General features: G+C 32.5%; 1 protein-coding gene across 1 annotated transcript; it reads left to right on the top strand.

Moving 5' to 3' along the window:
* The first annotated feature begins 1209 nt into the window (after window positions 1-1209).
* On the top strand, window positions 1210-3071 carry LOC131157120 (arabinogalactan protein 41-like). The gene is made up of 2 exons (XM_058111019.1): window positions 1210-1580; window positions 2935-3071. Exons 1-2 carry the CDS (start codon window positions 1466-1468, stop codon window positions 3030-3032), a joined length of 213 nt encoding a protein of 70 aa, XP_057967002.1. The 5' UTR covers window positions 1210-1465; the 3' UTR covers window positions 3033-3071.
* The last annotated feature ends 10291 nt before the right edge of the window (window positions 3072-13362 follow it).

Raw genomic sequence — 13362 nt, forward strand, 5'->3', positions numbered from 1 at the left:
GATCTTTCCTTTTCGACGTCAACTCGGTCCAATCTTTACCTTCGATCCAGTACTTTATGTATTTGTTACTTGAACTTATACTAAACATGATCTGCAAATATGAAATGCACTAGAAATAACAAATAGATTAATATCATCAAAACATATTATTTATGATTATGTAACCCCCAAGGCTAACAATTTCGTATTTCATTTAAAAGAAAAAAAAATTGAGAGAGAGAGAGAGAGAGAGAGAGAGAGAGAAGAACGCAATCGAAGAATTCACCTCTTACTATTGTTAAGTAATGTAACTTTTGCATAATTCCATAATATACGATAGGGGTGACAAATATAAATGGGTTAACGGGCCAGATTCGGACAGATCATAAATGGATCAGGGTTAAACAAGTTTAGGTTCAAATTGACTCATTTATTAATGAATGATTACTATGCAAACCCAGACCCTGGACCATAAATGAGTCACCCGTTTAAAAATATATAATTTATTTATTTTAAAAATTTTTAAACATTTAATATAAAATGACATTTAAAAAAAAAAAAACACTCATTCATTTTATTTTTAAACGGGTGACCCGACCTGAACCCGCCTAACTCATTTAATAAACAAGTCGGGTCTGAATTGACCCAGTCGCTCAACTTGTATTAAATCCAAATCTGGTTAAAACGGATGGGTCACGAGTCACTCGTCGGGTTTCAATCCATTTTGTCACCCTTAATATACGACCAATTTTAACTCTTTTCCTTTAAAAAGGAAATTATTCAAACATTAAACACTCATTCGAAAGTCTATTTTTTCATATACAGTCTTAATTTTTATAAAAAAATTATTCTATAAACCAAAAAATTATAAGAAAAAATGTCATATCATAAAATATTTTAAATATATGATATAAAAAAATTCCTATCTTATTACTGTCTCAAAAATTGAAAATATTCAATTTTAGCATCGGATCATAATAATTAAACTTTATTATCTTGAGGTTAAGAGTCTGGAATTTGAATGTTAAAATATAAAAATAAAAATAAAAAGAGGTGTACGACACAAAAATAGAATACCTAATGCCAACCCCATGTGAAGAGCACGTGGCGCCAACAAGGCTCGCTTCCAGACTGGCGCGAATAGAAGCGGACGGTGCGCACGTGGCCGCGACATTCGCATTTTCCCTCTCTCTCCGCTTTTCTCTCTCCGCCACATCCTTATCAGAACCCGAAATTACCATTTTACCCTCTCTCTTCCCCCATTTCGTCTATTTCTGTTTCTCCCCCATTGTCTCACTTCTCGCCTTCGCCTTCCTCGTCTACCCAGTGCGTCTGCCTGCAAATTCGAGCCACGCCCTCCCCCGCCGCTCTCTCTGCGCGGCTCTCCCTGCCCATTGCGGAGACCCTTCTGCGAGAGACCTCGCAGAGAGAGCCTTAGGCCGTCGTTTCTTTTCCAGGTTTTCTTCGTTTCTTCGGGATCAGGAACATGGCCGTTTCCAGGATTTCTCTCGGTGTTATGGCTGTCATCTCCGTTCTACTCTTCGCCATCGCTTTGCCGGCCGCTCACGCCCAGGCTCCGGCGCCTCCCCCCAACAGCGACGGTTTGTCTTTTCTTGTCATTTTGTTTTTTTTTTTTTTTTCGTGCTGTATTCTGTCAGATCTGAGAGTGTTTAATGCTTTTGATTTGTTTTCGAATGAATGCCTGCTGTTTTCAGGATTTGTCACTGTTTTGTGGTTGATTGATTTGCTTTGGTGCGGGAAAGGGGCATTGTTTGGATATTTGATTAATCGGAAGAATGGATTCCGAACATTCTTTGACAATGTGCTTCAATTAGAACATTATGATCTTCTGTGGCTGGAACGAGATTTCCTAATTTTTCTGGTTCTTCTAGCTTGCTTCGTAGTTAACATGCAGCCATCTGGTTCTAGAAAATCCTACAGAAATGTGGAGAAAAAAATAAGAATGCTGATTACACAGATTATATGCTTGATTTTACTAAATGGGGCTATGTTTTGCAAGCAATCGGCAAATGAGATGTCTGTTTTTAAATTAAAATATTACAAATGTGTTGATTTAGGATCATTGGATTAAGAATTTTTTTTTTTTTAGAGAAAGGGAAAAAATAAAAAAGGCAAAAGACTTTCACCTTTCTTGAGATTTGGTAGAAAAATTCTAAGAACGAGGTTTCTCCTTGAACTTTGTCAAGAATCCACAAATTTTTTCTTGTATTTTGTAAGAAATGGTCTTTAAAGGGGTATAAATGTCTCAAAAATCAGGTATTTCTAGAACCGGAGAGGAGGTTTATGAATTTTTTTAAACTAATGAAAAAGTTCCTTCTCAAAAGAGATTTGTTTTGTCCAAAAAAGAAAAGAAATTAAGAAAGAAATTTATTTTTAATATATTTTCTTCCTGTATCAAATATCATTAATAATTATCTTAATATGATTAAAAAAGTTAAAAATAAATATTTAATTGTGTGTAAAATAAAATTTTTGTTCATGATTTTAAATATTTTTTAGTCTCATTTGTCTCGTATTCAAACATGAAAAAGTAAATTCTTTCATATTCCTGTTCTAATGTTTTCTAAGTCTCTCTTTTGGATTATCTTGTTTCATTTACCAAGAAACGCTAGCATGGTTATGATCATCTGCACCATCCCTCATTGATTTTATCATGAACTACTTATGATTCTATGATTTCTGCTTCTTCTTGGGCTAAGATTTTCATTTTACATGCCATTAACTTTGATTTCTTCTTAATTTTTAACTCACTTGAAAAAGAATCATTCTTATTATTTGATATAGATGGAAAAAAAAACAACAAAATATTGATTTCATTCATATTTTCTCTCTTTATCTTTTCTTTCACCCAAAAAAAAAAAAAATTCTTTGGGAGACTTCGGTGGGATTTCACAAAGGATGAAGTTGTAATTGGGCGTAATTTGTGGTTTTCAGGGACAACAATTGATCAAGGTATTGCCTATGTGCTGATGCTGGTGGCGCTGGTGCTGACATACCTCATCCACACCATGGATGGCTCCTTCAGCTTCTAATTAATTTTGACATAATAAAATTGATAAATTGTTTTACTATCTTGATGGGTTTGTGTAGTGTGAAGGTTTTAAAAATTGCAGTGGGGTTTGATATTGTTTATTCATTAGAAGGAAAAGGACTTTCATCAAACTGTGTCTGGTGTATATTTCACTGAGATTGCTTTTGCACCTACCTTTTGGTCACTTTCTTTAACTTCTTGGGTGTGTGACATTTTGCTAATGCTACATTTTGTGAGCTAATGGTTAAAAAATTTGCCTCTAGCTTTCTGACCCTTTTTCCTCTCGTCACCACAATGGTTTCAGGGAGATTACAAGCCTAGTTTGGTTTGGCAAATGTTTCAACTCTTTAAATGGTTAGGCTTATAAATAGGTTTACCCATTTTATGCAGATGGGCCATAAGTGATCCAACAAGGCCTGCCACCACCTTACAAGAATTTTAACTTTATGTTTCAAAATGGTCATAATGAATATATGCATGCCCCATCATACAAGAAAATGAGAAGGTTTCAGTACCCTATTCCAAATCTCTAAAAGATGATTATATAATTGTTGACCTATAACAATATGGCTGAAAAGAGAAAAATAAATAAATGAGATTCAAGTTAAATGTAAAAACTAAAATTTTAATTTTGAGACAATTGTGGATATCTTACTAAATTCAAATCTCAATTTACACATTTGCACACAAACACAGCTTAAATTTCTGACCCCAAATCTTAATTGGATCACAGAAGAGTTTCCTCATCCATTCATGAACCCCTAAGTTTGCCACTGCATGCAGCATTGCCACCAATCCAAATCCATTTTATTACAAGACCTGCATGAAGATTGATGTCCATCAAAAAAAATATTTGGCTGACATTTCTTTGTGACATTTATAGTAAGTTACAACTCAGCATTGAGTGCTAAAACATGCTTGTCATCTGTGAGTACCACCAGTACCAAGTGAGATCATCATCTGCTCTAAAATTATTTAACAGGAATTTTTTTTTTTTAAATCCTGATCATCCGGTAAACCAAAATTGAGGAAAAATAACCCAAATTTTCATCATCTAATATCATCACACAAAGGGCAAAGGGTCCGGCCAATGCAAAATTCAATCACGCCTCTGGTTAACTGGCTCTGATTTCGGTTGGCTCTGTTCAGCTAGTGAGAACTTCTTCACCCTCTGTAAAGGAAAAGGGAGATGAGCGGGTAAGAAAATTTCAAAAGAGAAGGGGGCGATACAAGAAGGATCATAAATGGCTTATAATTATTGAAATATTGCATAATTATGCAACTGGCTACCAAAGGCACGTCATTCTTCAGATTTACTGCTTTCTTAAATTTCCTAGCAAATTGAATAGAATCTCTGTCAACTATCAATTCAGGGTGCATTTGTTTTACAAGATTGTACTGACAAGAAAATGTACTAGGATAAAATCTGTCATTTGTCCTGCAGAGAAGGGATAAGTCCACCCCCCCCCCCCCTTTTCCCAGCAGTTGAGCTATCGTGTTCATTAGAATAAGATCACAAAACCATCGAAGGGTATTCTTTCTTTTTTAGGTTCCAATTTGTGCACTCTCTGTACTCCTGTAAATTCTCATCTGAATTTATTTGGTTACAAGTGATGGCTATTTTAGACTTGTGAACTATCACCCTGCACAGTATCATGTTGAACCAAACAACATCTAGGATAAGATAACAATTATCCTACCTTATATCAGCACCGGTTCGGATAAATATCACATCCAGTCCCGTCCTATGCTATTCAGTGTTGTCCTGTCCTATAAAGGCCATGCCCTGCAAAACCAAAAGGCGCACTTTGGGGCTTTTAAAAGTCCATATGTGTAACATTTGTTAACTCATTGCTGATTCAGTTTGGTGCCGAGTTTTATAATGGTAAAAAACAAGCATCTGTTAATAGAATTTTGGTGAATGAGACTTTGCAAAACTTGTACCGCATTAGGGTTGAGAATCCAAGCTCACAAAATGCAATGGAATGTTTAAGGAATGTTACAACAGATTTCTTCCTGATCCTTTTAATCATAAACTACAATGATCCATTTAAGAAAGGTTACCTCATAATTTTTTCCATCTTGTTTTTCAAAAGACCATTGGCAGGCTATTCAAGAAACATCCACAAAACAAAAAAAAAATTATTCATGAATTTTACCCAGTGTCCAAAAAATTTCAAACCTGCTCCAAACTTAAAGTGTTGCATCTCAAAAAATCAACACATTCAGAACACGCAGAAAACCAGCAATTCACCAATGCAAACAGGGTGTGAAGTCTTGGCTTCAACAACCATGAATTCATTTAGCAAATGACAGACAGGGGATTTCCCATTCGTTACCAGAGGTTATTTACCATCAAAATTCTCTCCAGAAATGCCAATCAACAATAAAGGAGAATAAACTTGGAGCATAAATTTTTTGAGAGCTCTTTCCAGATATATCATGAAGATTAAAGGAGGATTAGTTAGCAATGGATGTCTCTGACCTTGGGGTAGCAAGTGGGCGGGTTGATTGAGTTTTGGGGTAGCAAGTGGGCGGGTTGATTGAGTTTCGGGTTGATCCATACGGTGAATTACAGAACAAAATTATTATTCTTCCCTTGTATATTTTCAATGGAAAATTTTAATCTAAAAATGTCTCAACTTCTTTTCTCAGTAAACATATTCCAATGCGTTGACCGTCACAAACGACAGTTCAAAATATTACTGAAGAGAATTCTGAGCAGCAGAATCAGCCCCCCCACTGTCCAAATTAGATACTGCATATCAATTGGTAAATCCTGCTTGATATCATAGTCGAGTACACTCACAATAATCAAGGTTTTAATAATGGTTAGCCCTGAGCATCTTTCAAACAATAGAAAAAAATAAAATAAAATCTTTCCCATCTCCATACAAATGGAAATAAGAACCTTAAATTCAACATTATTGGTGTACACTTTTGGGTGATGGAGTATCATGATCATCTTTAAGCTATACCAGAAGAATCTGAATGCAGAAACAGCTAAAATTTATAGGATTAGGTTTGATGCCTTCTTAGAGTTGAATATGGGGCATAGATCTAAGAAGTGTCAGCAAGATTCACAACATGCATCAAGGAGGGAAGGAGAAAACTGATTGACAGATGGTTACAGCCTCTATTGTTAAGAGAGGGAAGATGGAAGGAGGACATTGTTTTGCTTGGTAAGAGATGCTTCAATTTGGGTTTGTTAACAAACAGGCTAGAAGGGTGAGGGTGACAGTGAAAAACCAATCAAACCCACTTTTAGATGGGCATAAATGAATTGAAACCCCTTTAGCCCATTTATTAAACAAGCAGGCCATAATTCATTTAAAAAGCTGGATATTGGTGGATGAATGAGTTAGGCAAAAGTTTTCTAGCTCTACTCAAACCTAAAGCCAGTAACACATCCCACTACAACCCACAACGTCCCCACAACTATAACCAAAGGTCCAAGAAAAATATGCTGCTGGTTTCACTGGCCAAGCCAGAGAACTATTAAAGAAATAGTAAGAACCTTTCTACCAACTCCAAATCCTAACCTGAAATCCTAAAACCTTTTAATAAGCATAATGTCTTTTACCTAAGCATTTTTTTACCCATGCATTACAACTTTCTATTGCACCCAGATTTTCAAAAATCATACAATTGTCAAACATTGACAATATAAATCCAAAAAAAACAGCTCACTCATCACTAAAAGCCGCCAAGTTACTACTTTATACTTCCATAAGACAAATGAATCCTCATTAGATATCAGAACTGACGAGGCATAGGCACATCTCTAATAAACAATCAATATAAGAAAGAACAAAATTTATATAAGAAAGGTCACATTCCACAGTCCATCCCTCCACATCCATTTCCCCTGGTGGAAGAATAATAAAACAGGTTTAGACCTCTCCTTTTTCCACCAAATAGACTTAATTTAGAACAAACTACTCCTCACAAACTATTTTTAAAGCTAATGAAGTTGATCCTGCCAAACGACCTACCACCTCACATGCCCATGAACCATCCCGTTGTCACCCAAGGCAGACATTCTCCAATGCTAGTGGTATCTTTGGAAGTATTCTACAAAAGTGATGCTTAAGATTGGTGAGAATGCGACATCTTTTGAGTACTGTAAATTCTATCATGGAAAATCAGTGAGAACTAAAGGCAGGGTTTAGTGAAACCACTGAAATGATGACATGATCACAAGATTTCTGACATGGCGAGAGCTTTGGACCATGCCAGACGGTAAGATGAACCTTGACTCAACGTTAAGGGCATTACACCAAACCTAAAGGTTGCAGGAAATAGTCTCTAAGCATTGAGGTAAGCTAATGTACATCTTGCCTCCTTAGTCCTTAGACCCCAAAAGATACAGGAGCCTGAGACGTTTATGGGGGGAATCATGGTTATAAATAGTGGTTATGATCATTATGTAACTCAGCAGTGTTACAGATCTGGATAATATGTTTATTGGGATCAAAATCATAGCCATGGTAGCTACTATGGACCACTATAGGACTATTATGACCCAAAATTGTTTTTTACTTTACTTTTTATTCTCATTTTCTCTCATTTTTCCTTTCATCAACCAACCTTGACTAGCTATGTGAAGAGGAGGTGAGGTGGAGTTGGTGAAGGGGAGAAACTTATAATGAGGATGACACCAATACTGAATTATTAGTTTTTTGTGATATTCACAAGAGATGCATTGACTAACATTATGATATTAATAGCTTTGGCCTTTTTGGTTATTTAAAATTTTATTTTATTTTGGTTATATTAGTAATTTGGTATTTCTTTCTATATTGTTCAACTTTAACCTTCTTGTGTTTTTGTAGTTTTTATCTTGTTCAAGCTATTGATACTTTACTTTCTAGTGACAAGGTGTAAGATTATAAATTTATAGTGCTATAATTTTGTAGCTTAATTTATGCAATATTAGTTGTTAGCCTAAATTCATTAAATTTTTAAAACCTTAACTAACTAAATAATGGAATTTGTTTAATTTATTGTATATTTTATGTGCCTAATAAATTATAATGTATATCATATTACCAGCTAACCCATTGTGCTAATTTATTAATTTATCACTTATATTAACCAATAATCTGCTATATTTATGGTCATAAAGTAATGAAAAGTTATATAAACACGCACAAAAAAAAAATTTGGCAAAAGTATTTTAAAACCAATGAAGGTTTTATTACTGACCCTAAACAATTTGAAAATTGAGCTATAGAATCCGATATATATTAAAATTCGTATAAAGAGGATTAGAAGCTTAAAACATGCAAATCTACCAATATGGACAATGTTCTTTATGCTTAACAAAAAAAATCACTGTCATGCTTCCCATCATGTAACATCCCTCACTACCGTTTTAGACACATTTGTTACCATTGTGCTACGCTACCCACCATCACTATTTAAGATCATTAGATCGTAAATCAACAATAGTAATAGATTAAAGGCTTCTCTTGGAACTTAAAAAACAAGAAGGAAAAGAAAAAAATAAATGAATACACATTATCTTTATTGATTATCATGAAAAATAAGAAACAAAATAAAATATACAGTAAATCAATGGATAAAAATTTATTTTTATTTGTCATTAACCTTTTATTTTTCTTAATTCTCAATCATTTTTTAATAAATTTCCATTCTTAGTAGTATTTGAGAGGGAGGTAAATACAACATAAAATTAATAATGAATGCATTAATATTATGAACTAATATAATGCATGAGAAAAGAATCTTAAAATGTCAAATTAAAAAAAGTTGCATTGAACTTTTTCCCCACTTAATGAGGGGAAAACACTTACTACAACTGGGAAATATCACAGCTTCTGAAGTCAAATGAAATGCAAGGAAATTATATTTCTCATTCAGATGCATAAGCATCCAAGGATTTTCAAATTATTAGAAAGATCTTTTATGATCTGCCTGGATCAAAGATTTTGATTGGAGAAAGAAAAGAAAAGGAAAGTGAGAAGGAAACTCATTTTTCAATGTATTTTCTCTTGGTATCAAATACTTCTAAAAATGGAAATTTGTTGTAATATGATTAAAAATTATGAAAATTTAAATGTTAATGGTGTATGAAATCAAATTTTTGCATATTGATTTGATATATATTTTATTTTCTTCCTCACTTTTCTTAGTAACCAAACATGAAAAATTGGGTTCCTTTATGTTTTCCTTTCCTTTCTCTCATATTTTCTAAGTTCCAAACGGTTAAGGGCAGAAATGTGCCTCCAAATAGAATAGAAAACAATGGGAGCTAATATTGTTGAATTCCATAAACCTGAAAATCAATGCCTCAAAAAATAGGTATTGAAGTTATTGAATAGCGTTGAAACTAAATCGTACTCTAAATAATAATAATAATAATAAAAGACAAAATTCAGCTCATGCCAGCCACAAATCAATCAATCAAAAACAGGAAAAGAAATCAAAAGCACGAAATCAAATCGTTTGTTCAAGATCAACGAACCTTGTTGATCACACATTGTCTGAGAGAATCCAAGAGACGGACACACCTCTCCTGATCGAACTGAGACTCTGTGACGCAATTGAGCAGATCCAGCGCCTCCTGCGCGCATACGGTCTGGGCCTGAGGTCGAGCTTCATCCATGGTTGCCTGCTTCAGATGAAGGAGATCACTTTGGGTTAGGGTTTAAGGGGTTTTATGAAGAGAGAGTGGATTTGGAGTCTTGGAGAGAAAGCTGGAGACTCCCGCCTTCGCTAAACCGCGGCTCCACTCCAAGGAAGCCGCTCGGCGCTCACCGATTCCTCCTTTGTTTTTATTTTTTTATTTTTTTATTTTTTACTAGTACACGTGTGGTGTGTAAAATATTTTTATAATTTTTTAAAAATCACATTTTTTTCAAAAAAATATTACTAATATATTTTTATAATTTAGTTTATAATTATTAAAGTACGAGTATTCAATTTTATTTATAAAAACAAAAAAAATTTTCACCACAATAGGCATCAAGAATATCAGTGCTTTGGAGTTGTGGGGTCAACTTCAAGAGACACAGGATTAATCACGTGGACCGTAAAACGGACGCGTGGATACCCGGTGCGTAATCTAAAAAAAAAAAAAAAGAATATCAATGCTTAAAAATAATTTAGCTAATTACATTAAAAAATATATTTGATTAATCCTTTTAAAGCGCCAATTAATGAAAACGCCAATTAAAAAATCTTATTAAGTTGATCGAAAATCAAACAACTTCATTTTCTTTAGATCACAAAATTGATCATTCTGAAGATTCACCATTACTTTGTTTGAGATCGCGCTTTTTTAATCCTTGAACTAATAAATCCACATCCAAGAATATCAAATCAGAGAAATTATAAATTCTTGTAAAAAATAAAAATAAAAAATCTCATAGAGAATGTACACATTCCACATTTAATAGAAAAATCAAGTATTTTACAATTTTTTAACTTTAATTTGAAGGCACAAATTTTGTCATTACAATAATATATTAGAAATGCTATACTAATATTATATGAAAAATTAAATTTAACATTTCTTTAAATATTATTAGAGATAAAAAAATTTAATAAATAATATTCGTATTATTTCATAAAAAAGTTAGTAGATGACTTCTTTCAATAAAAATATTAATAAATCTATTATAATTTATAAATTATAATTTGCTATCTAAAATATTTGTAATTATTATTTCAGTTTATTTACTGATGAATTAATGCTTTTTAAAATTTCAAAAAAATTTATTTGGGAGTACCTCTAGGTCTTAATTTTATCTTTAAATTTTGAATTTCAATAATTATATTATTATGTATATTAGATTCTTCAAAATAAATTTAGACAACATCAAAAGAATTTACCTATTTTTATTTTGAAATATATATATATATATATATATATATATATATATATGATCTAATATTTATAATACAATCACAATTATTTTATTTTTTAATTAAATTAATTTTTAATTATAATATTTAAAATAATTTTTTCTTGAATATGGTTTTTTAAGAAATATTTTGTCTTGTTTATAGAAGAATAGTAATATTTGCCAACATAACTATAGACACCTCGTTCGAAGCTCTATATAGCAAAAATTAGATTTATCATTTTGTTACTCTCACCATTTAATCAAATTTATATATTATTTTGTAAATATTCATTTGTACAATTTTAAAAAATTAAAAATTAAAAAAAAATTGATGGACCAGCACTTCTATGCTTGCACTTGCCCAAATATCATAAGAAAAAAATTTAAGTTAGAAATGGGTGGAAAATGCAAATTAAAAAAAAAATCAATCAATCTGGTTATTAATTTGATTAATCAATTGAAGTTAATGAATTGCTTCCCCCCAGGCTTATAGATAGTGATCTTCAAAGAGTTAAGCAGGAGAAAATTTGAGAAAATTTGGATAGTGAAAGTAGACCTGATAAAGCAGATTGGGTCAGATAATCCAAGGCAGCTAAGGTAGATTATTAGGTGAAGAAATTATAATCTATATTTGACTCATTTAAGTGGCGAATTAGGCCGTTTCGGATCGAATAATTCATGACAGATGAGTAGATAATCCACTATTCTCAAATATAATTTTATAATAATTTATTTTATGTCATAATAATTTAAGTTATATACGACAACTTGTGATTAGTTTGTGTAATGACAGCAAAAATAATATGCATGGAAGTATAAAAAATAATAAATAAATAAATAAATTTAAAATTTAAAATCAAAATTTATTAATTAATTATATAATATAATAATATAATTTATATATATATATATATATATATATATATATATATGAATCTTCAGGAAATAAGATTCATTTCAATCTTCAATTGAAGATATAGGGACTCGCCCAAATTGAATTTGCTCTCTCTCTCTCTCTCTCTCTCTCTTCAAGCTTCTTCTCTCTCTCCAATTTCTTGGTCATTTTTCGGCCAAATCAAAAAACAAACATCATATTCGGGTCTTAACTTTGCTCTTGAACACTTTAACCGGAGTAGATTCGTCGTTGAGACGTCGTAAGCACCACTCCAAGGTTAAGGTAAGGGGAATAGATTATATCAGTTATTTTCAAAATTGAACCGATTATGCAATGCCCAAGAAATTGATATGCTTAGGAATGTAAACAAAATAAAAAAAAAATTAATTAATTAATATAATATATTATTATATTATCATATAATAAAGGATATTAAATATAACAATCCAATCGGATTGACTTTCAATCCTGCAAGTAGAACGCCCCCCTTCCTTTAGTGCTCTGTCTCTCTCCTCGTCTCCTCTCCCACTCTCCTCAATTTCTTGAAAAATATTCGGCCGATCAAAAATCGAAAAATACCACTGAACTTCATTCTTCGCCACCGGCATTTTACCAGAGCGGATTTGTCATAGGAGCGACATAGGCATATTCCCTGGGGTAAGGTAAATTCTCACTTTTATCTCAAATTTTCCTAAATCCTAAGTCAAATGGACGATCAGGCTCTATCACAAGAATCTAGGGATGATTCTCTATAAGCCTAGAGAAGCGAATTTCTCGTGAGGTTGTCGTAGGCATAGTCCCAAAATTAGGATATGAGGGTTATTTAGAGATTAATTTTTATTTAATTATTGTAGATTTGGAAATGTTAAAATATTGGGCATTTTGGAATTGAACTAAGGTTATAGTATGTTTAAAAGTAGAGATTTTTATATGATATTAGTTACAACTTAAGATATGTATATATTACAGTTATATTATTTGTAGTATATGTTTATAATATGATAAAACTCACGTTGCCACACACTGATATTAGTCTATTTCTCATACTGAGAGGTGTCTCACCCTAACATTACAAATATTTCAGGAAATCTCAACAGATGAGTGGAGCGAGCTCCGTGATAGAGGAGTTCGTAGGTACTACCCAGTTGCATGCAGGGTAAGTAGTCGGGTTAGACTCATGATGGATTTTTGGGGTATATATGTGTATATGTAGAATCAATGAAACTCTGATATTGTATATATGTAAAATATATTTTGGTTTCGTTGCTTAGGTGATATGTATGTATAAACAGGTAAATTCCCGGCACCTATGAGTCCGGATTGACTTTTACTTTGACTATATATTATGGTATCAGAGTAATAAAATTTTATGAAAAAAAAAATGGTTCAAAAATCAGGGCGTTATATTTTGGTATCAGAGCTTAGGTTGTTAGGTTTTGTAAACTTCAGTGTGCAGCAGAAACAATAACAAAGTATAGGAATAGATTAGGAATTTAGTGAGTCAATGCTAGGGAAATTAAGATGAGTACTTAGGGTTTTGTTTAGTGATCAGGAAGTAGAAT

This window comes from Malania oleifera, chromosome 6 (genome assembly GCF_029873635.1).
Source record: "Malania oleifera isolate guangnan ecotype guangnan chromosome 6, ASM2987363v1, whole genome shotgun sequence".
NCBI lineage: Eukaryota > Viridiplantae > Streptophyta > Magnoliopsida > Santalales > Ximeniaceae > Malania > Malania oleifera.

Excerpts from the sequence above, each read along its gene's own strand:
- LOC131157120 (XM_058111019.1), top strand. The coding sequence starts at position 1,466 with ATGGCCGTTTCCAGGATTTCTCTCGGTGTTATGGCTGTCATCTCCGTT. Across the intron at positions 1,581-2,934 it reads GCCTCCCCCCAACAGCGACG|GGACAACAATTGATCAAGGT; the intron begins GTTTGTCTTTTC and ends TGTGGTTTTCAG.